Raw genomic sequence first — 23,372 nt, forward strand, 5'->3', positions numbered from 1 at the left:
GACATGGAGGGCGTTGAAGTTGACGCTGCCAACGTTGGGCGTGCCGATGGCGATGTCTGCCAGCTCAGCCAGCGTGACTGAGGAGCTCATCTCGCCTTTCTTCGGCAGGGCCGACTGCCGGAAGCGCTCGGCTCTCGTTGCCGTAGGGATCGCCCACAACAAAGCCCGGGCGGCGGCCGCCTTGGCGGGGCCCGGCTCCCGCTTGGCTTCCGCTGGCCTCCCGCCAGGGGCTCCTGCCAGGTGCCAGGAAAGCCGGTGGCACGGCACCCGGCCCAGGGCAGCGGGCTGAGGTCGCAGCAGCTGTTAGCCAGAGATGCCCCGGGCTTCTGCCCTCGGCGCGGCCCCGGCCAGGCCCAGGTGTCCCTGGGAGAGCGCGGCTCGGCGCCAAGGGTGGTTGTACGGCACTGGCCTCGCCGCTCCCCTCCTGCGGTGGGCCGAAACTGCTGCCGGCTGCTCCCTCCGGCCCTTGGGGCGCCCTCGCAGAGCGGGCAGCTCGCCGCCTGCCAGCTTTAAACCCTCCCCAGCACCGGTATCCCAGGGGCGCCGCTCGCTCGCGCGCTCGGGGCCGGGAACAGCCTTTTCCCCGAGCCGGGGCACGGCAAGCGGGGAGCGGCGAGGGGGAAGCCTCGACCCGGGCTTGCGCGGGGCCTTGTCCCACTTCTGGCCCCTCGGAGCCCCGCGCTGCGCCGGGCAGCACGGCGAGGGGTGCTGCTTGCCGGGGCTGCTGGGGCCAGGCGTGGGGCGCGGGCGGATGCACCGGGGTCCCCGCGCCTCGCTCCCCGCGCCCAAGCCAAGGAAGCGGGGCCGGCACCGGGGAGCTGGGGCCGGGGGGCCGGGGGGGCTGGGACCGGGGACCCGGGGGCCGGGCGCTGCCCCCAGCCCCGCGCGGTGTCCGCGGCTCTTCGCACAGCGTAACCCGGCGGCGGGGGCGTCAGCGCTGCGGCTCTCCCCGCCGCCTCGGGCCTGCCCGGGAGCCCCGCGGCGGGCGGCGCGAGCAGGCCGCGACGCCGGGCCCGCCCCGCCTCGGCCCCGCCTCGGCGCCGCTCCGCTCCGCGCCGCCCCGCGGCAGGTGCCGGAGCCGCCGCCGGGAGCCGGGAGCCGGTAGGGGCCTCTCGCGGCCCGGGCCGGGGCCGGGGCCGGGGCCGGGGCGGGCAGGGCAGGGCAGGGCCCGCGGCCTCCGCGCCGCCGGCCCCGGGGAGCGGCGGGACCGAGGGGGGGGGGGGGCGCGGCGGCGGCGGCTCCCCGGGCCTGCGGCGGCGGCGGCGGCGGCGGCCTGGGAGTAGCGGGAGGTTCGGGGAGGTTCGGGGCTGAAATGCAACGCGGGGTCGGCGTGACCCTCGTTAAAAAGGGAGGAAAAGAAACCAAAAGGGCCAAGGGGCCCCGCTGCCACGGGGGGAGCCCGGCCGGAGCCTCGGGGGGCGGCGGGCCGGGGCGGCGGGCGGGGACGTGCCCGAGGCCCGAGGCCCGGAGCCGGGGGTGACACTTGATCGCCCGCCGGCGGAGAGGAAGGGCCTCGCGCCGCGAGCCGAGCCGAGCCGAGCCGAGCCGAGCGCTGTGGCCGCCGGGAAAAGCAAGCGCGAGCCGTTACGCCGAGAGGTTCCCTGGCAGAGCAGGGAGCCGGGCCCAGGCAGGGACGCGCGCGCTGCTCCTGCTCGGAAAAGGTGAGCCTGGGCTGGAGCCGCCTGCTCGTTCCTCGTCGTCTAGCAGGAAGCAAGGCGAGCATGATGATGATGATGATGATGACGACGATGATGTTGTCCGCCAACACAGTGGCGGTGTGAATGCCGCGTAACGAGAAGAGCCGTTCGGCTAACGGACGGTGCTGCCCAACAGCAAATCCCGGTGAATAAATGTTAGCCGGAGGCCGGAGGGTCTTTGACCAGCAGAGCAGTGAGATCTTGGTGGTGCCTCCCAAGAGGCAAAACTGTGGCAGCTTTCAAAGCAGCATTGACTCGCTTTACGCAAAGACGAGGATGCTGCGACGGCTGCTAACATGAGGGATTGGACCAGAGAACCTGGAAGTGCCTCCGAGTCCAGCCGGGGTGGGAGCAGGCAGGACTGGGACAGGCACCGTCACGCCGGCGTCCTCCGGATCAGCCGCAGGAATCACACTCGTGGTCAAACTTGCGCGGAGCCCCCACAAGTGGAGGCGTTTGCCCCTGGCTCGCGGTGTGGCGGCCGCTGGGGCTCGCGATACTTGGACGAACTGCCGCCCGCAGCTCACCTTGTCTTCTAGCGCAAGGCTTTAAGCTCTGCCTCCCCAAACACCTCTCCCGGCTCGGTTTTCTGTAGCGTATTAAAAACAAGCTCTGACGCTCCTGAGCAGAGCTTTGGGGACTGTCAGCCCGCCCCAGGCGCAGAAAAGAGAGGTGTCAAGTGTTGTTAGCGCACCCGTAATTAAGAGCGCCGTGCTTTCCTTGAGCTGGAAACTTGCTCAGAGCCTCTCTCCTTGCACCAGGGAGAACTCGTGGGTCGTCGCCTTGCGGGTGGTGTCTAAAATATCAGGTGGCAGACGAGGTCGGCGGGGTGCGTGCGCGTGCGCGTGCTGAGGACCGAAAGCTCTTGCTCCGGGTGTGCCTGGGGCGGTCGGCAGCGAGGGAGCTCCTTTCCCTGAACCCGTTGTGTTCCTCCAGCAGGGCCCACGCGAGCCCAAAGTGTTTTGATCTGCAGGTCTGTTCCCCTTGTCCTGTGTTACTCACTAACAGGCACAGCCAGAAAAGGGCCGTAAGTAACTCTATTATGTAAAAAATTCATCTTCTTTTCTCCTTTAAATTAGTAATTAGGAGATAAATACTTGTATTCAAAGGGTGTGGTTGATGCGGAGATCTTCTGGTAGGAGGATGCGTGGTTTTGGGAGGAGATACGTAATCCTCTAACATCTGCTCTGATGCGGGCTAAGTTTTTTGCTTATAGATAAAAAGAAGCATGAAATTAGGTGTTCTACAACCGTTTGTGGTGCTATTATGAAGCCCTACATTCGCTTTCTTATAATTGCTGTAATCGGGAGAGAATATCTTGGATTGTAGAGAAGCTCGTTTTTTAAATCCCTTTTTAATAGCCGTTTTTATAGGGCCTGTAGCACGGCCGTGCGCTCCTTCTGGTGGTATTACTACAGGTGCGTACGGGATCTGTCTGTGTGAAAGCACTGTGATAGTTTTCTCTATGCGCAGGCACGCTGCCTTCATCTTTGTGTCAAGCTGAGGAAAAGATTGATGGCTGCCAGGTGGGAAAAGGAGGAAATAGCGTTTGAGTAATGTGGAGATTAAAGTAGTACTGAAGACAGCAGGCGCGAAGAGCGTGCTTGCAAGCTTCTCGACAGGTATGCCGACTTCCGAGCCAAACATCAAGCTGGGTAGCGGTGAGAAGCTGCAAACAGGGAAGACAAGAGACGGGGGGAAACAAAAAATTGCAGACATGAGAAAAGAGCCAGGGTTTTCTGTGCAAATCAAGCGATATGATTATGTGTTGCTATTAGTACGGTGACTCTGTATTAGTAGTATCTTTTATCTTACAGATAAAAGATAAAGCAACCGGAATAATATTTAGGCCTCTTAGAGATTATTTCAGATTATAAAAGAAGGGGTCTGTGCTTAGATGGTGATTTTACAGCCCTGAACACGTCTACGTGAACAGTGTTCACGTAGACATTCCCACCTGTGGATGTCCCCAAACCTTCTTTGATATCCCGTCTCTTAATTTGGAAAGAAAATCTTCCCTACCTTGCCCTAACGGGCTAGCTACCTATTAGTGGTTTTTGGAAGGAGTATTCTCGCTTTAAGTTAACACATTTAATTGTTTTCTGCTGCATTTATTTTCTGTCTTACAATCACAAATTCCATCTTACCGTAGCACGTGGCCATCCCATGCTGCATCTATATTTCCTCTTTATTTACTCGTGGCTTTACATGGTCGTGGTGGAAAAGAATTTTACTTTAAATTTGAACCGTGAGAACCTGTTTGCTTTGGGACAGTTTCTTAAGCTTTTGTCCGGGAGTTAACGTCAAGGCAGGGTCCCGCAGCTGGGAATGGGTTACGGCTCCGGGAGCTGCCTTGGCGGCAGGGTGCGTTTCCCTGCCTTGCCTGCGACCCGCAGGGAGAGGCTCTTCCACCACTGGGCAGCGGTAAGTTAGGGCTCTCTGAGCTTCCCCCACAGTTTAATCCTGGCTCTCTGAACAAAATAACCTATTCTCGAAGCAAACGGGCTTTGCAGATGTAAAAAGGAAAATTACGGCGGTCTGGGATCCTGTAACGTGCGCATCTCCCTGCTGGGATCCCAAGAAAGTGAACTGGAGGGGTTTTTTTTACAAACGTAATTCTTTGGTTGAAAAAATACAGCCCCCTCCGTAGTTTGTGAGGAGTAGCTGAATAACTGGATTAAAGATCAGCCGTCGTTGCTCAGAAATCCCTCGCGCTGCCTTCCAGAGCCCCGCAGCTGGCAGAGGAGGTACGATCTTTTAGCTTATGGGTGAATGAACATGCTTACTCTCCTGGGGAGAATTATTATAAAAATTGATTTTGTTTCGGTCATGGAATGACCGTCACATTGGAAGTGAAACCTAACCGTAGCTTGGCCTTCCAGAGGGCTGGAGGAGCCGTGCCGAGACCGGCTGCGAAACAGGAGCACCGGGAAGAGCTGGCTTCTCGGCTCCCGTTTGGCTTTTTGGAGAGCTGAGCTGGGTCCTAAGGAAACCTGCCCGAGCCGTGCTTCGCCTCGCGCCCCTCCGGCACGGGTAAGGGGGAGCAGCTCCCCGCCGTCTGCTCGTGGCATCCCTCGGCTGGACTGCGGTTCCCCTTCCGTCTGCGCGGCCCGGGAGTCCCGTGCGGTTGCGACGGCGATGCTGGGGAGCCGCAGATCACAGCGAACATGAGGCCACGGACCCAGGGCGGTTTGCGTTGGGGCACCGGCGCGCTGCCGAGCAGGCGGCGTGTTGCAGGGCTGGCGCCGGGGAGTGAGAGCGGCTTTGCCGAACTCAGCCGGGGCTATATTTGCCTCTCTGGAGCGGGGAAGCGGGGGGGCGGCTGCTTTTTATAGCAGTACCATGCGCTCGCAGGGCTTTTAAAAATAAAGGTGGGTTAGTGTGTTCTGGCTTGACCGGGTCGCGTCTCTGAGACCCAGGACAGCTGCTGTCCACGTTATCGCCCTTTCTCTTTTGTTTGTTGGGGTTTTTTTGCCTCGGATTGCCGTGACTCAGCCCTTCCCTGCTGCTCCGAGTTTCCTGCTTTCTGCACAGGCCGTTCTTGGGACAGTGGTTCCTCGCTGATGGGAACAAGGGGAGTGTTGTGTTGGTCTGGGTTTTTTTGTCCTCTGGCCTACTGTAATGTCCTGCTTTCCTCTGAGCTTTTCCTTGTTCCCTAGTGGCTGGATCAGCCTAAACTGATGTTCTCCATTTGGGCACGGTCCTATCCGTATGCCAAAGGGACCCTGCCGGGAATGATTCGTGTGATCCTTGCACAGCACCTGCTTTTCTTGTGCAGCAGGACGGTGGCGACGCTCCCGAGAGCATGGAGGGTTGTCTTGTTGCAGCTATGTAACGCTTTAAAAACCCGTATTTTAGCCTCTCTGATTCGGAGGCCTCCGCCGCGCTTGGCTTTTCCATGATCTACCTCGCGAGCAGTGCAGGGAGGTGAGGATCCCTTTGCGACGCCGCGTTGTACGAGCACGGAGTTTCGGTAAGACGGCGATTTTCATTGCAGGGCCGAGGGAGGGTGCGCTCCCGCCCCGGTTCGGATGGGCCGGCGTGGTTTTGGACACACGCCGCCCCTGCGCGTAGCGTCACGAGCAAGGGGAAAACGTGAGCGAGGATCTGCAAACAACAAAAAGCAGCTTTCCGGCACCTTGCTTAGTTATTCCCCCCTGCCCGTGGATTGCGGAGGGTGGCGATGGCAAGGATGCTCTGGGATTAGGCTCTTTGAAATGCTTTCTGATGCGCTAACCCAGCTGCGTGCCGCGGAGGGCTTTCAAGTTTCTTCTGAAGTTTCTTCCTCTGTAACGTGGCCTGGGAAAAGCCGCCTGCCAGTGGCCGCTTGCACTCCGCGGGCCGCAGAAGTGAATGTGGTAGCTAATATTTAACAATCTGCCCTTGGTTTGGGCTTTATTAAGAGCAAAGCTTCTGGCCAGACTTAGTTGAGAATATGTGTTTGGGGGGGGGTAGCCTGCGATGTTGTAGATTTTACCTTGAAAATATGGTTGGCTTTTATTAAAAAAAAAAAAAAAAACAGAGACATTTTTTCTCAAAGTCTGTGGTTACCAAAAGCAACTGCTCGGACAAAAGTACTCCAACTACAAGGGCAGCGTTCCTCCTTAGCCACCCCTCCGCATTTTTGGATATGCTGGATTGTTGTTAAGCCAACCCAGATAAAAGCTTTTCTGTGTGAGAAAGCTCTGAGAACATCCACTGCCAGGTTAAATTCTCCTTTCCGAGAAGAAATTAGCTGTTGAGATGCAGACGGGCCCCGCTCACTGTGGCTGTAAAATCCGCTCGTGCTAGTGCCCGTTGCAGGTAACTTGGACGATAGACACGAAAGCTGCGTTCAGGGGAGTGCGGTTCACTTACGACCGGATTTCTGACTGCGAATGAAAATCAGGCCACTGTATTTTACTGATTTTTTTTTTTTTTCCTCCCAAGCAGTAGCAGGCCACGCTTTTAAGAGAGGGAAAGGCACCGTGAGGATTCAGGGCGGCATCCTTTGGGGAAGAAAGCGCAGGCTGAAGCCCATGCCGTCCCCCTGCTGCAGGGACTCTCCGACTGGTGATGCTTCCCCCTACCCCTAAGGTCGCTGGGGGTCCCAGTCGCGCATGGCAGATCTGAAACCCTTTTCCATCACCGTTAAAAAAATCAGCTGTTCCCCTGGGCTCATGGTAGCTTTTAGAGATGTCATCTGGAGCCCGTTTGCCTTTCGGGACTGGAGGTTCCCCCAAAGTTTTTTGCGTCGAGCTACAGGCACAGTTATTTTAGCCACGCTCGTTTTTTCAAACTGCCTCCTGGGTGCTGCGATTCGGGACACATTAGCTTGGTGGAGAGCTCGGTTTTGAGCTGGCTACGGGGATAGTCTGCCGAGAGAGGAGAGTTTCCTGCTTGTTTAGTGCTGTAGATGTGGGAGCTGTTCTGCTCATCAGGCTCGGGAGATGCTTTCCGTCCTGAATGCTCCAGAGCAGCCGGGAGAGAAATGTGATTGAATGGGATTCATGGATCTGAATTGTAATTCTGTGTAATTGAGTTGTCCCCAATCTCGTCACCTGCTCCAAGAGCAGTGACCCAGGTTTAGGACTCTGCTGCCCCAGAGACTCTTAGAAAACCCTCTGACCAACAAAGCTTTTAATCGTAAAGTAAAGCAGTGAGGCCTTGACTTGACAGAGAGGCAGATAAAAAGTTTAGAAGAACTTAAAATAGACACTTGAGGAAGCGCGTTGCCGAGTATTAGAGACGCTTTAAATCCAGTCGCTGCGTCTAGATTTTCAGCAAGAGGTCTTCTGTCATCTTTGTCCGCAGTTCTGGTGTGGCTCGTGTACACGTGTGCCAAAACTAAGGTGGTGGCTGGAGCCATGGCCTGGAGAGGTATGAGGACATCACCTCTCATCCCTCACCCTTGTTTTCAGAGAGCGTTGGGTGCTGCACGCCCGATTGCAAACGCTGCTGAACGTGGCTAGCCGATCGGTATTTTGGTCAAGGTACTTGTCTGATCCACTCACGTTTAAGCGAACGAGGGTGGTGAGGTGGCCACACGTGTCTTAGTTGCCTGTGCTGGCAGGACTGCCGTGTGCTGCCTTGAGTGAGCAGTAGCGGCAAATTAGGGTCACGGGGAAGCAGCTTTTGGCTTGATCTGAGGGCCAGGTATGGAGCAAGGGGCTCCGTGCCGTTGTTTGGCAGGTCTGGCTAGAACAAGAGGGAGAAATGGGGCTGGGAGGAACTGTATGACTTGGGGGTGATCCCAGTGCTCCAACGGAGCCATTGCGGTACTGTTGGAGATGACCCAGCACTGGACACACTCAGCGGCTTTTGGTTAACCCAGCGGTTTCCCCATCTGCGAGCTGGGACATTGCAGTGTGTCTGTGAGCACCCAGATGAACCGAGTTTGGGAGCAAAGGAGCGCACGGTACCCTCCTCCCATCAAACTGCCAGAGGGAGAGAAAACCCGCCGCGAGCAGGGCCCTGGGCCTCCCACGGAGGTTTTCCAGTCTGGACTGCTGCCCCCCTCACTAAAACGGGAAGCTCTGGTGGCACTGTGGGAGCAAGAAGCTGAACGTGGTGATGGGAGTGGTATCAGCACAGCAAGGTTCCTGCCAGTGCATATGTTTCCAGATGTGCCCAGGTCCTCCTTGCTAGTGGTAGGACTCAGAAGACATCTCAGATATTACACGTGCACGCTCTGGCTTTAACCCCAAACCACGCGTCTTTGCAAAGAATGAGCCAGGGCCTTAAATAATATCGAGCGACATCAAGCTCGATATTATTTAAGTCCTCAGGAAAACCAGCAAGGTGACACTGTACCTGTTAAATCTAAATGTCAGCAGCATCGCCGGTGCCAAGGCAGGGTTATTTGTGGGGAGAGAAAATGCTAATGCTTTTGGAGACTGGAGCTGGTTCTACAGCAAGCCACTACTGTGCCTCGGATAAGAAAACGTCTGTATTCTGACAGGCGTTTTGTACATCTCTTGGAAGGAAATTGGGTCTGGAATCGCCACCGATGTATTCACAGTTATTTCATTGTGTTGCAAAATCTGCAAGGGAATTGCAAATAGGCTCTTGGGCTCTGATTAGTTCTGAGGCTGAAACGCAGCTACATCTCCCCTAAAGTGCTGATGCTGTTTGCCTCCGGTTTCCTCCTCTCCTGGAGCTTAGCGTGTTATTTAATGGAAGTCACACACCTAATCAATCTGATTCAAAAAGTGATGTCGCCGTGGTATTCGACTTTTTCTCAAAAAAAAAAACCTCTGCGGAATGAGGTAACGATGGAAAAATGGGGTGGGGGAGGGAATAAAATATTTAAAATATCGTTTGGGGAAGGAAATTTATATTTCGCTGGGTGAAATAGTGAGTAATCATTCTGTGTTCGTTTTCTCTGGGTGAGGTTTCGCAGGCGCCCAGTGAGAAGGGCAGGCAGCAGACTGTAGCAACAGGAGACCTTTCCATGCCTGTACCAAAAATCAGCCCTTGCCCCTGCGCTCTGGGGCAGGGTGCAGGGAGCTGGTGGGCTACACGGAGATTAGGGTGGTCCACGGAGAAGCTCCAGGCTGCCTAGTGTGTGAAACGCTAGCGTTGGGGGTGGCAGAGCCTGCCGGAGGGGTCGTTTTGTCTTTGCTTTCTTCCTACGCTCGTCCTTAAGCATCCGTGCCAGGTTGCCATCGGAGATGAGACACAGAGCTGTGGCTTCCTTAAATGTAAGGGACCTGCTGGGCATCCGTCCAGTCTCCTCTTGGACTTATACTTGCTGTTAAGTTTTGTGAGCTGGGGTTGCTGTTTCTTTGCTTAAACAGGCAATTAATCATTCTTGTGGCATAGTTAGCGCTTGGCGTTGTAGTGTTGGAGTAGATCTTGGCTGCGTTCGCTCTAGATCATGGCAGGTTAGGTTATGGAAGCGTGCTAGAAAGCGAACGGTCGGCAGGGTGATGTCATGCAGTGTTCGTCCGCTGAGGGTAAAAATTAGGCAGAGGTAGGGGACTTGCAGGAGAGCCGCTGAAATCCCTGGCTGCTTCCCCGGGGGTGTCATCAGGCGTCAGATGGGGCCGTTTGGGAGCCTGAGCCTCTCTGGAGCAGACCGCTGAGGCGCAGAGGAGCTCAGGTTCGTCTTCAGTGTTTCTTTTAAGTAGGATCGTCGCATCCGCGAGAACACCCGGCGTATTATAATCTGTCTTTTGTTATGAGGCCAGGTCACAAGCTGATAATGTCTAAAGAGAAAGCACCCCCTGCGTGGGAGGGTGGGTTTTGTTCCCCGGAGGCCGGTTGCAGCCTGCAAGGCGATCTAGCTGCAGCATGCTCTGTGCCTGCTCAGAAAACTGTTTGCTGGAGGGATAAATAAGCTGCCCGGGTGCTCCAGAGTGCTCTGTGCATGCCCGAGCCCCCCCCGGAGCCCCTAAAGGTGTAAAGGCTGGAGTTCGGTTCCCAGGAGGGGCTGCCGAAGCCCGGGGCAACGGCTTCTCGCTTGCCGCTGGCTCACAGCCTGCTTTGCAGCCCCTCTCGGCGCTTGGCACCGGCAGCGCTGTGAGCTCTGCGGAGCCGGGGACGCTTGCTGCAGCTGTGTGCGCCGCAGCTCGGAAAGCTGCAGCACGGAGCTCACCGGGTGCCTTCTCTTCCTTTCGGCTAGTTTTGCTTTAAATGTGCAGGTTAACCAGGTCCTGGCGATGCCGCTTCTGCCACGCCGGTGTCGAGAGCCAACGAGCGCTGGGTCAGCCCATCCGGAAGCGAAGAGACCTGGAGAGGATCCCAGAGGCGGCAGCGGGTCCTTTCAGGCGCTCCTCCCCGTGGGTAACCCTTTGGGGGTGTTGCAGATAAACCATCCTTGCCTTAAACAGGGGGATTTTGGGGCGGGTTTTCCTGACGTCCACGCAGAGGAGCTGCGAGAAGCAGTAATCTGAATTTCTGGCTGAGAACAGCTGAGCCTGGGCTGCATCGTGGAGATGATCTGATTGTGCTTTGGATTTACTTCTCTGGGAAATCCTGCTTTGGGCACAACACCTGGCTTTCAGCGAGGATCCTGCTCTTGCTCAATTTGCCTGCTGGGTTACTCCGGCACATGGAGGTCCAATGGTTTGTCCAAGGTCCCGAGGTAGGATGACTGGAACGGGGGCTGCTCCTCCGGAGATTCGTATGCGGTAGAGCAGAGCGGGGAGCTTCGGCTGTCTGATGTAGCTGGATTGCTAAGGTGAACAACGCTCTCCTCCTGGGCACGCAGTGCTTTGCTTTAAAGTGCTGCTTCTGACCGGCTTTGCCAGCAGAGCTCTGCGGCCCCGCACCGAAGCAAGAGCCTGACCCTCCGGGAAGGAGCAGTTTTCTGCAGCTGAAACGTGACTGCAGAAGTGTGGGAGCAAACTGCTGTTCCGCAGGCAGCCTGGCTCCTTCCGCACGGTGGGTTTTCACTCCTGGGCGGCGATGCTGCGAGCACATGGCTCGTGCTTGGGGAAATGCAGCTGAGTCACTCGGGAAGAGAACGGACCTTTCTGTTAGCCCTGAAGCTGGGTTTCGGCATGTGTGTGTGTGCACGCGTGTGTTGGAGGCGTGGGCGCTCTCGCTGCTTCGCCCGGGACCTGGGATGATGAATTTTTGAGGCGCTGCTAGGGTTAATGGTGGGGTAAAGGAGGGGGTAGACGCTGCTTGGTCAAGCACTGTCAGTGCGTCCCCTCCCTAAGGAGGCTGCAGCACTGTCCTGTGTTTATTCCTTCCCTCCTGGCTCCGGGGAAACAGTGCGCAGGCTGGAGGCGGCAGACGCGCCGGGGAAGAGGGGAGGCTGAGGAGGGAGTTTGACTCACTCCCATAGAAAACATCTTCTGTTCTGCATAAAAACCAGGCAGAAGTAACCACTGGTGCTGCTTTTACAGCAGGGATTTTTGCTATATTTCCTTTCAAGGTAAGAGCTGTGGCTCCGGTGTGGCGCTTCCCGGAGCCGTGGGAGTTGAGCCACATCCCCGCCAGCTGATCCGTGCAGGAGCGCGAGCGGGCATGCGCATGGCGGGGGCAGCGGTTGGGGCTTGCTCAGTGGCTCCAGCACAGCCCAAAGAAGAGCGGGGCCAGGCTGGAGATGCTGCTCGGAAATGCCCTCGTGATGGAGGGTAACCGCGATAGCCACGGTCGGGATGTGGCTCCGTCCACCTCTAATCCGACGGCGCTTGGTTCCGAGACGCTCCTTGCTACTCCTAAAGCCCTTTCAAAGGGGAACGTGCTTTCTGTCGAATGACGTTTTCTTAGCATCTCATCTGCCTTTTGTGCTCATACCTAGCATGTGCGTCTGTCGTCTTATTCTCAGTATTCTCTCCTTTAAATCTTCAAACAGCAGGGAAATACTTTCCTTTTTTGGTCCAAGTGTTTTCTTAGCAGACAGCGTAAGATGCCTGTCAGACTAGGCTGAGCCAAGGCAGCAGAGCTGTCTGAAAGCGGCTAGGACCATGGCGAATCCCAACTTTGTCTGTCTTTATCAGTGTTTGATTTCTGCAAGACCTTGGAATTAAACTCTTCCAAGAGATTTTCCAGCTGCACAGCCCACATCTATGTTTGATGTGCGAAGAAACTAAAAGTGGTTGCATCCTTTTATTTATTCATTTTAATCATGGTGTGCTTTTTCCTCTTAAAAATATCAGAAGTTAATTTTTGCGGAGGAAGATCTCCAAAAATGTGTCCAGGGAGCTTTCGAAGGGCTGATGTTACTGATCATAGTTGAGGATCAGCAAACCCTGCTTCCTGTCTCCATGGCTAGAGCCACTGCCCGGGAAGGCTGTACAAAGCCAAAGCACCATGGTCTCCTGTTGTCAGATGCAGAAGGAGCAAGGACAGCGCAGACCGTATCTCTGCTCGTTGGAGTGGTCCTCAGAAGGGCATCATAGCTGCGCCGTGAGCTGCCTTGGAGCTGCTCCGCGCTGCACCATCAGGGTTTCACGGGAGTTAGACTCGACGGCAATCCGGTCCCTCCTTTGGTTTGTCTCATCTGTGGTGGTTTTGGATGGGAGAAGGCAGCTCGAAGCCCACGCAGCTACCGCCTGGCCAGAGCGCGGGGGTGACAGACCCAGTCTCTGGGTCTCCGAGCAGTGCAGCCTAACAGGCAGCAGTTCAGTTTGGGGCTGAGAGAAGAGTGTTTCAGGGAGCTGGGAACAAACCTGGACCCTAACACCTCCTTACGCTTCCCTCATCGCCTCTGGGAGCATCTGGGAGAGCTTTGTGGTTGCTGGTTTTGGGTGTGCCAGTAACAGGCGCTGTAGGGAAGCCTGGGCTGTTGATCACCAGGAAATCTGGAGCCTTTGAAGGAGGCACGTTGGAAAACCTTGTGTTTAAGCACATGGGGCCGTCTGCGCTGGCCTAGCTGCTCTGTGGCTGTGCTCACTGCTGTAGAGAAGCTTTTGACAGAGCTCTCAGGTTAAGAGTTAAGCCCAGGTCTTGGGTGATATCCAAAGAGACTTGTTGACACAGGCTGGTTCTTCTCCTTGCCCAAAAGCTGCCTGAAGCAGCACCCTGGGCCGATCAGGTAGAGGAGAGCCAGCCATAGGGGAGGACACGTGGATCACCCATAAAGGCCACCAGCTCCCAGGACGGTAGAGGAGGGCCAGGAGTGTCCCCGTACAGTCCCAGGGCAGTGCCGCAGTGCCCTGGCTGGAGCAGCGAGGCCAGGCACAACTTGCCGTCCTGTCCATACTGCAGCAGAGCACGTGCCGACCCAGGCCCTCCTTCTGGGGGAGACGTTTGCCGTGGCCGCACAGCTGAGCACCGCGTCGAGTCTCTGCCGTGGCGGTTCTGGACTCGAGGGAGGGAACAGGTTTGCATTCAAAACGCAGTCCAGAAACACCCGGCAAGAGCTTGGTGTGTTCAGTCTAGCAAAACAAAGCCTGAGTCAGGATATAATGGCGGTTTGCAGGGAGCGAGGGAAAGCTGCTCAGGCTCAAGAACGGATGGATATAATCTGGCTACGAATAAACCTAGGCTAGAAACTGTGGGATTCCTACCCGGCAAAGCAGTGAGGGCCTGGAACAGGCGTCCCGTGGGAGTAGCAGGAGCAGAACGACCACGTGAAGGGAAGGGAAGCTTTGATGTGTTGTCCCCAAAGAGGGAAGGGATGGGATGATCCAGCGGGTCCCCTCTGATCCTCGTTCTGCTTGGTTTGTTGTGCCGCCGGCCTATGGGTGCCCTCTTTATATGCCCTGGTTTTAACCGGGGCAGCGTTTCCAAGGATGGTGTGGTGGTTTGGTCCTCTGTATTTAATCTTCAAAGTAGAGGAGCCGGGTGATTTGACCAGCAAAAGCTGTACTTCCACTTTAGAAGAATTAATCTGCATTTTTACCCGGAAATAGCATCTCTTCTGTCCATCCTCCTACTGGTAACCAACTCCTTTTGAGTCTTATGATCACGAGATGGCTCCTTGCTCCCAAAAGACCCGCACTGGACATTTGCAATTCCATCAGATCTGGAACTTAAGTCCTGGTGGACTTAGCCTGAATTGTCGGAAAAGCTGTTTTTTCCCTAGGTGTGCAATTCTTCTGTGGGAGTGGTTATTCCAGGAAGCACAGTGTGGATGCAGCTTCAGTGGGAGGAAGGGGTCGTCACTGGGAATGTTTCTCCGTCTGTAAAAACCGCTTGTTTCATCTAAGGTGCTTTTATGAGACAGAAATGCATTGGTGTTGGAGCGTTAATAAACCAACGTGGTTAAAGTAGGACAGCTTTCTAGTACTGGCTGGCGCTTTACACCCCAGTGAGAGCGGTTTGCTTGCAGGTGGCTTAAACTTTAATCTGTTTTCTAGAGGCAGTTATGCACTGGAGGCGGCGCAGTAGCAGGACAGGTTGGGAAGCGCGCGATGCTCTACTGACGCGGCCGAGCCAGCCCGAGGGCTCTGCGGAGGGGCCAGCACACCAGCCGAACGGCTTGTCTTCCTGGCGCGGGTGGCCCTGGTGTGACGTGCAGGCCTGCCAGGGCTTTCCTCCGTGCGAAGGGTGCACCAGCCCTTGCGCGCCGTGACGTCCCTGCTGCGGCTGTGGCCGGGCTCTGAAGTCCATCTCTCCGTGTCGGTGCCATGGGCAGAGGAAGGCTTGTTTCCCTTTGGCAGGTCGGCTTGGTCTGCAGGACAGAGGGTGCGAAATAAGTCAGATTTGCCGAAAGCTATTTGGCAAAAAAAGAAACGATGGGCAGCAAGATTCGCTGTTTACGCGTGGATCCTGGGGATCGTGTTTCCGTGTGAATCCTGCTGTGGTTTTGATGGGCTGTTTGGTGGCTGGAGCTTCCCAGCTCACCTGCCTGAGCCCAGACCGTCAACCTGCTTCACCCGCAAAGGGCTCTGCAAGGGGGGGCACGCTCCAGGCTCCCTGCTCTCCTACCCTGAGTAGCTGCTGCTCACAAAACTACGGGGTCTTGGGGACTAGCTCCAGAGAGTGAGTGGTCCCTGCGCTGCTGTGGGCCCGCCGGCGGGGGGATCTGTGTGCTTCGCTTCGGCCGGGTTGCTTTAGAGAGGGACTATCGCAGGGGCTTTTGTACCAGCGCTGGGAGCGATGCTCTGGCCTAGCTCCCATCCGGCGTCAGCTGAGCCAGAGAACGGGATCCTTGTGCCCTCTAGCTCCCCGTGGAGTTCTCTAGCGGAAATAGGCTGAAGCTGGTTTTGTGCACAGGAGAAACGGCTTCTGAGAGGCTTAAAAGCATCAGGCTTTCTTTTCCTCCCAAGAAGGGCACCTGGCCAGCATCTTGCTCTTTAGGGATCCCTCTTAATAGCTAAGCAGGACATTGCCTTAGGAGTGACTGAGCCTGCTAAGACCAAGCAGAACAGCTCTGCGGACCCCGAGTGTCCTCCCTTCAGCCCAGCGTGTGCTTGGCTCTGATGCCTCCTGACCCGTCACCCTCGTGGCTGCCTTTTCCTGCTGATCGAGGTGGCCTGTGCTTCCTGCAGCGTGCTCGAGCCCAGGTGGGGACAAGTCCTTCTGTCCAGTGGCTCCGTTCATCACTGAATAGCTTCACGCGCACCGAAATAAGCCTGGCTCGCCCTTTCGGCTGTGGCCCTGGTCCCCCAGGGTTCAGCTGTGTTGGCACGAACATCTCAGCTCTGTGACGAGACGGGGCGTCTCTGCTGCAGGTCCCTCCCGTGCGGGGCTAGGGGAGGCGTCTTTGGGAAACGCACGGCGCTGCCCTTTCCTCAGCCAACGGATTGCTCTGGGCACACGCTGCTCTTCTGTCCTCGGTGGCATTGCCGCTGTGCAGGCCTGGGCTGAGGAGGTGGAGAGGGGTTAGCACCTGGGCGGCTGCTGCAGATGTCGCTCGGGAGTGTTTAAAGGCAGACGTAATGCTCCCCCACGGTCTGATCGTTATCTCCACAAGCTGGTAAACAGGAGAAAGCTGCTCTTAGATGAAAGCTGAGGCCTCTGCTACCGCTGCGTGGGAATGGTGTTCCTAGAGGTGGCTAGTGGAGGATGTGGGCAGTGTTGCCTCTTAGTCTCTTGGGTCGTCTCTTGGGTTTTCTCGCTAGCGGCTCAGATTACTGGGTGAGAAAGGCCTGGGTGTACCGAAAGACGTTACATGATCAGAAAGCAGCATCTGAGTGGTAACGGGAGCTGTGTTAAAAGCCATGGGCTCAGCTGGCCTGTGAGGCGAAGAAAAGCTCTCTGGTGGGTCACTGTCTCTGGGTGAGGACTCGGGGAAGCCTGCGCTCATCCAGGGAACCCCGGCAAGCACGGAGGTGAGCAGGTCCAAGGCACTGAGGTTCCTGCGTGTGCAGACTGGGTTGGTTGGCTACTCTCAGAAGAATAAGTCCTCTTTCTCTTTACAGCCTGGTGAAGCTAAAAAGAGCACAGCTCCATTCATAGCTTTGTAGGTCACTGAAGGAGAGCGATGGCTCTGCAGTGCTTGGCGCTCCGGGTACTGGGTGCTTTTCCTCAGCCTGGAAGTGCTCTGTGCAGTGACAGCTCTGCTGTAAACACTACAGGGCCCATCCCTCTTTTTCCCTTGGCTTTTAAGGAAGGACTTTGGGAGGGAAGCAGGAGGAAGATGCCCCCCCAGCTGCCACAGTACTACGCTTTGAAGCTGGGTGTCTGGAACATATCACTTAAGACCTCTGAGAAGAAACACTGGTCATTAAATACAGACATCGTGGGGAGACCGTATGGCCATCTGGGCTTTGCTCCGTTCCTGGGGGCATCAGCAGGCTTCTCCACGATTGATGACTCGCAGTCGTGCTCCTCGATAGACTTGTGACCTGATTAGATTTCCTGCCACCTTGCAGGAGGCTGCTCAGAGACAGAAAGGGTAGGCTGGAAAAGCAGGGGTGGAATAAGCCGAGCAAACTGCTCAAGGAGAGCGGGATCTTATTGCCTGTGCTGGCTGGAGCTTCGTCTTCGCCCGGCCGAGCAGCTGCAAATGGAGGTGGTTGTGCTCCACGGGCACCTCTCTGTCTCCGCGCTCCGTGCTTCGGCAGGGCTGTCGAGCGGCACCTCCCTGGCTCACTGGCTGCGCTGGGGGTAATGTGGCAGCAGTGCCCGCTCCGGCCTTCTCCTGGGATCCAGGGCCACCCCGGCTCTGCCCTGGCACAGCCTGCGGGAAGGGCTTTTGCTGGTGTCGTTGCAGCCTGCGTGTGTTTTTCCTGCTCAGTCGGGGCTGCTGGAGCCGAAGAGGCGCTGTGCAGCCAGCGCTGTCCTCTGCGAGCACACCGACCTGGCCGTGGCGGGATGGGGACGAGCGCGGGCACATCTGGCCCTTCGGGGACGAAGGCGGGGGCATTTGGGTCGCTGTGCTCCGGCCCCCGGGGGAGCTCCTAGCGCTGCTCCCCCGGGCACTGACAGCAATGTCACTGTGTCCCGTGCCCCATGCCTCGTGGCAGCCTTCCAAAGCGCAGAGCGAACAGCCTCTCGGCTGTATTTCCCAATTTAGTCACGTCCTGCCGGATATAACTGAGCCAGAGGAACCAGGGAAGTCGGGTTTCTTGATATCATTGCACTTCCCTGGGGATCAGAGCGAACGACCGGCTCCGTTCCCCGGAGGTGTCCCCTCCTCAGCCTGCTGTTGCAGCCGGGACACGGCTCAAGGAGCGATGGCGAGCGTGCCTGGGGCTCAGCGCTCCGTGACACCAGGGCCTGCTTGCCGTCGGCTCTGTAAGCCTTCATGCCCACTGCCTTTCCCTTCCATACCCAGCCGCCGGCTCTGCTTTCCTGACCATGGCATTTGGGCCCACAGCGCCCCGGGCCCTGTAGAAGCGGGGTGGCAACGTGGCCAGCTGTCACCGGCAGGTGAAGCTGTGTTGGACACGCGCCCTGTGGATAAGACTGCTGTGTCTCAGTGGCTCCTCTAACTCACTTGCTCTCTCCTTTCCAACAGCTTCGGTGGGATAAGACGGCTTCCGAACTACGTGGCTTAGAAGAACTGTTGCTTTTTTAGCTCTGTCAAAGCCTCTGAGCTCATTGCTACAAGGAAGAGAAAGGTAAATTCTCCGATGCTTAAAGCTGGTCTCATCCTAACTCACCTGATGAGCACATTTAGAGATGCTCTCCGTGAATTTGCTCCTTCCTACAAAGTTTATGCTTGAGGCTCAGTGGGAAGACGTCCTGCCTCCCCTTCTGGGGCAGGTTTGCATATGATTTGCCGGTTGGTGTTGGGGGAGCCTGTAGTCAGCTTGGGCATCTCGTTCCTGGTTTTGGTCCTGTAATGCTGCAGCTGAGGCCCTTGATAGAGCAGCTTCCATCCTGGTAACACCCAAGCACGTGGGAAACGCTTCTGAGAACCGCACTGGTGACCTGCTGTCGCACCAGCCGTGGTCTTTATAGGGGAAAAGCTGCAGAGGCAGCTGGAAGATGCGTTACGCAGCCCGGCTGCCCCTGGGCACGTGCCCTGCTCTCGGAGCTCGGCCATGGCCTGACGTGAGGGGACAGGACCCCCCCCCCCCCGGCCCCCCCCCCCCCCCCCCGCGCGCTGGTGTGCCGGCAGCACACCTGCATCGCCCTGCCTTTGCCGCCTGGGTCAAGGTCTGTCTGGCTCCGGGCCGTGCCCTTGTTCCTTGTTCTGGTCAAAGGCCGGCATCTTTTCCAAGAGCTTCTTTCCTTGCAGGGCGGCTCTGAGCAATGTCAAACGACCCTCCGCCACCCTACCCGGGAGGCCCCTCGGCACCTCTGATAGAAGAGAAGCACGGCCCACCCCCCGCAACAGGTACCCGGGGTGCCGGGGGGCCCTCTGCTCCGGCCGGATCCGGCGGCATTGCTGAGCGGGCTGGAGCAGGGAGCGCGCGGTTTCCCTGGGAATGCCCCGGCCAGGGCCTCTTCTTGCAGCTCTGCTCTGCCACGGGCAGCGCGCTGGGGAGGCTGCTGACTCTGGCTTTCCTTTCAGATGGTGTCTCCCCTGCTGTGGGCCAGCCCCAGGGGGTTCCCGTCCCCCCGCCGGAATTCGGGCCCCCTCCCTACGAGCCGCCCTCGCAGCCGGGCTTCCTGCCCCCCCACATGCCCACAGACAGCTCCGGGCCCTACATGCCGCCTGGTGAGTACAGACAGGGGCTGTGTGCAGCAGGGAGCAGCGGTGGGGGACCATGACCAGGGGCTGGGGCTGCTGTTGGAGGCTTGCAGCCAGGCTCCTCGGGGAACAGGGACGGTCGGGCCCGTGTCTGCAGAGAACGTGTGGCACAAGTGGGCCCTCCCCCCCCCCCAAACCTTTAAACAAGGCCATGGCGTGGCAGCATGGCGTGGTCCTCCCCTGGTGAGGCTCTGGCCTGACCCACACAAAGGTTGTCACCTGTGCCCATCTCTCGTTCACAGCTGGTTATTACCCACCGCCGGGGCATTACCCACCCATGGGCTACCACCCTGCCCCGGGCCACTATCCTTCTCCTGGCGGCCACACAGCAACCGTGCTTGTCCCGTCGGGGACTGCCACCACGGTGACCGTGCTGCAGGGAGAGATATTCCAGGGCGCCCCAGTGCAGACGGTGTGTCCCCACTGCCAGCAAGCCATCACCACCAAGATCACCTACGAGATCGGGTTCATGAGCTTCCTTCTCGGCTTCCTCTGCTGCTTTGTTGGGTAGGTGCTGCGAGCAGAGGGCTGGGGCCCTCCCCGTGCACCGGCTGGCTGACGGCAGCCACGCTGTGACAGTTCTTGCTCTGCACCAGGGCCCGACGGCCCTGTGGCTGCGCTGTGTGGAGTTGGCCAAGCCATTGGGCATGGTGGGGCTCTCTCCCCAGCCCACGTCGCTTGGGAGGGCCGGCAGGGCTGCCGTGTGCGCTGAGCTGTTACTGGGGCAGCGTGTGGCTTCCTAGGCTGACAGTGCCTGGACACCTGGTCTCCTGTGAGGGGAAGTGATGGTGGCACCTCAAAGGCTGTCAGCCAGTTGTGGAGCCACTGGGATCAGAGCGCCTTAGCGCAGGTGCTGTCTGCCCCACACACACCAAGACAGAGCTGCAAAGCGCCAGTCTCGCCTCTCCTTGTGGCCAAGGGCTGGCAGCAATGGGGGCTGCTGGAGGGGAAGGGACATTTGTCCCAGACCCTTGTCCAGTGGTGGAGATAGGTCTCATCCCTTGTGTTTCTCACCAGGCTTTCCCCTCCCTCAAAGGGTTCAGGATTACTGGAGCGAGTCCAACAAAGGGCTACTAAAATGATTAAGGGACTGGAGCATCTCTCCTCTGAGGAAAGGCTGAGAGAGTTGGGCCTGTTCAGCCTGGAGAAGAGAAGACTGAGGGGTGGTCTTATCAATGTGTATCTGACAGGAGGGTGCAAAGAGGATGGGGCCAGACTCTTCTCAGTGGTGCCCAGCAACAGGACAAGAGGCAATGGGCACAACCTGAAACAGAGGAAGTCCATCTGAATATAAAGAAAAACTTTTTGACTGTGAGGGTGACTGAGCACTGGAACAGGTTGTCCAGAGAGGTCTCCATCCCTGGAGATATTAAAAAAAAAAAAACAATCTGGCCAGGGTCCTCAGGAGCCTGCTCTGGGTGACCCTGCTTGAACAGGGTTGGGGTGGAGGGGAGGTTGGACTAGATGATCTTTAAAGGGCTCTTCCAACCTCAACCAGTCTGTGATTGCTTACTGGCATAGTACTTACCTTTGAAACAGCAGCAGCATGGCTGCAAGGGGCAGGATGCTTTGTGCTGCCCTTCGCAGCGGTGCAGGCCATGGTTGGCCTCCCAGAGGCAAGCACTCACCACTCCTGCCACTGAACCCCTCTGGCCCTGGAGCTCACCCCAAGCACAGGCCCCTCCTGCTCTCCCTCTGGTGCCCAGCGGCCGAGTGCCACGGGCTGGCTCTGGGGTGCCCAGGCTCACAGCTCTTTGCATCTCCCTCTGCTCCAGGTGTGATCTCTGCTGCTGCCTGATTCCTTGCCTGTTCGATGACTTCAAGGACGTGACACACACGTGTCCCAACTGCAAGGCCTATATCTACACGTACAAGCGCATGTGCTAACAGCGCCCCAGGAGCCCGAGCCGCTGGAATGACACCAGCCCCTCTCCTGCTGCCATCCTAGTCTATGCGTGTGCAACACTCCTTCGCTTAACCCTCTGGTGGTGTGTATGTGTGTGCCCCCGCTTCCCTCTCGCTCAGCGCTGTGACCACCTTCCCTGGGCTCCGGTTGTTGCTGTGAACGGGTTGAGCGGGGACGCTGGCATGGGTGCACCGAGGTTGCGGGCTGAGGCCATGTATTGAGCGCCCTCCGGCAGCTGCCCTGCAGCTCTGGGCGCAGAAGCAAGGCCACACTCCTTACGCCCACTCCAGGGCATTAGCTCGCATGGAGCGACCTGGCAGAGAGCAGAGGCTGCTGGACACTCCCACCCCTCACCACTTCTCCCCATGCGTGTGGCGGGTTGTGCCTGCCTGCAAGGATGAGGAGGCAGCTGCCCAGGGAGCCACTGCAGGCAGGCGGGCGTGCTGCACCCAGCGCAGGGAAAGGGGGAGGCCCGAGCTGACCACAGGGTCTGTTGGGGCACCACCGCCTGGTGGCCACTGCTGCTCAAGCCGCATGCGCCTCCTCCCAGCCCCTGCATCTGCTGTGGCTGTTTTGGGGAGGGGAAACTCCCTGGCTGTTCCTCCCCCACCCCACAAACCATTAGCAAAAATGCATCCAGTGTGTTGCTACATGCACACAGCACCGTAGAATAGAGGAGTTAGTTTGTTACCAGCCCACAGCTGGCTCATACTCTAAAACAGCTCTGGAGTAGACTCCTGCCCCCCCACCCGAGCCCTCTCCCTCCCTCCCTCCCTCCCCCGAGCCCAGCAGGAGCTGTGGGCGCGCACCCAGCAGCACCCATCCTGCAGTTACCAGAGGCACCTGATGATGGGGTTCCTTGTTGCATGTGGGTGTAGGGGTTTATTTTTAATCTCACCTCATATGAGGCAAAAGGAGCAGGGCAAGCAAGCAGTGACCCAGGCTGCCCGCAGCACTGTGCCAGGCAAGGGCAAGAGGACCCAGGAGCCCTTTTTCAGCATCTCCTCTGCCTTCCTTTGGCACCCTGCTCCCGCAGCCAGGGCAGCTGGAGCAAGCAGGCCCCCACAGCAAAGCAGAGGGGAGGCTCTGCATAAGCAGGTTTGCAAATGGTCTGGCCTGCACAGGCAGCTGCTGTTTGCTTGGAAGTAAAACCGGCACTCATCCCCCTGTCTGTATGTAAATAAATAAATAACCGACCCTGAGCTCAGCGTGCACCTTTTCTTCTCACCCTACTCCAGCCATGCTGCAGCGCTGAGGATGCAGAGTGATTGCATGGGCAAGGGCACCGGGGGTACCAAGCACTGGAGGAAGCGCAGCAGCTTCCCCCAGCCAGGGGTTAGAGGCAGCAGTAGGCACTCTGCTTGCCCTGCCCCAAGCACTCAGCCAAGGAGGAAAAACCCCACCATGGGGCTGGGCTGGAGGGAGGCAGAAGGGGGCATGTGTTACCCAGGCCCAGCACTGCAAGGGGGCAGCTGGTTGCGTGGCACAGGACACTTCACCTGCCTCAGGGGCAGGTTTAGGCTTTTAAGATGATTAAGGGACTGGCACAGCTCTCCTATGAGGAAAGGCTGAGAGAGCTGGGACCCTCCAGCCTGGAGAAGACTGAGGGGGATGTGTGTGTGTGGGGGGGGGGGGGGGGGGGGGGGGGGGGGTTGCATTAGTGCATATAAATATGCAATTGGGTGAGTGTGACTCTTCTCAGTAGCACCCAGTAAGAGGACAAGTGGCAACAGGCACAAACTAGAAGCCAGGCCATTCCATCCAAACATAAGGAAAAGGGTTTTTTTTTTTTTTTTTTTTTTTTTTTTTTTTTGGACTGTGAGAGCAACTGAGCACTGGACCAAGTCGCCTAGAGAGGTGGTAGACTCTCCATCCTTGGCTTTTGAATATCTCCATCTGAGAAGGGTCTTGGGCAACATGTTTGGGTGACTCTGGTTGAGCAGGGGGGGTTGGACTAGATGATCTCTAAAAGGTCCCTTCCAACTTCAAGCACTCTGTGATTCTAGGTGAAGCACTTCCTCCCAGCACAGCTGGAGCAGAGCAGGTGAGATGTGCAGGAGCCCCTCAGGTGGCAGGAGGGGCCCTGGGGCTCAGAGGTAGAAGGGCAGGAGCATCCTGACACACCCCAGCCTCCAGGAGGACAGAAGGCACAGGGGCAAAGGCACATGCAGTGACAATGCCTGGCTTAACCAGACCCTGTAGGAAGAGGCAGCAGACCCTTATTGCAGCTTCCCCCCCCCCCCCCCCCCCCCCCCCAGGAGCTGGGAGCAGGGGGAAAAACCTATGGGGAGGCAGCAGGGAG

General features: G+C 57.6%; 1 protein-coding gene across 5 annotated transcripts; it reads left to right on the plus strand.

The window, feature by feature from the left end:
- The first annotated feature begins 1,043 nt into the window (after positions 1 to 1,043).
- On the plus strand, positions 1,044 to 22,267 carry CDIP1 (cell death inducing p53 target 1). 5 transcript variants are annotated; one of them, XM_067306148.1, is made up of 6 exons: positions 1,044 to 1,101; positions 17,983 to 18,085; positions 18,709 to 18,807; positions 18,985 to 19,131; positions 19,407 to 19,671; positions 20,940 to 22,267. In XM_067306148.1, exons 3-6 carry the CDS (start codon positions 18,723 to 18,725, stop codon positions 21,049 to 21,051), a joined length of 609 nt encoding a protein of 202 aa, XP_067162249.1. In that variant the 5' UTR covers positions 1,044 to 1,101; positions 17,983 to 18,085; positions 18,709 to 18,722; the 3' UTR covers positions 21,052 to 22,267. The 5 variants fall into 5 exon arrangements, with proteins under 5 accessions (XP_067162249.1, XP_013795440.1, XP_013795438.1 ...); XM_013939986.2 differs by lacking the exon at positions 1,044 to 1,101 and adding an exon at positions 9,759 to 9,780; XM_013939984.2 differs by lacking the exon at positions 1,044 to 1,101 and adding an exon at positions 10,576 to 11,063.
- Positions 22,268 to 23,372: the final 1,105 nt, after the last annotated feature.

The sequence above is a fragment of the Apteryx mantelli genome, chromosome 16, assembly GCF_036417845.1.
Source record: "Apteryx mantelli isolate bAptMan1 chromosome 16, bAptMan1.hap1, whole genome shotgun sequence".
Lineage (NCBI taxonomy): Eukaryota > Metazoa > Chordata > Aves > Apterygiformes > Apterygidae > Apteryx > Apteryx mantelli.

Excerpts from the sequence above, each read along its gene's own strand:
- CDIP1 (XM_067306148.1), top strand. The coding sequence starts at position 18,723 with ATGTCAAACGACCCTCCGCCACCCTACCCGGGAGGCCCCTCGGCACCT. Across the intron at positions 18,808-18,984 it reads CGGCCCACCCCCCGCAACAG|ATGGTGTCTCCCCTGCTGTG; the intron begins GTACCCGGGGTG and ends CTTTCCTTTCAG. Across the intron at positions 19,672-20,939 it reads TTCCTCTGCTGCTTTGTTGG|GTGTGATCTCTGCTGCTGCC; the intron begins GTAGGTGCTGCG and ends CCTCTGCTCCAG.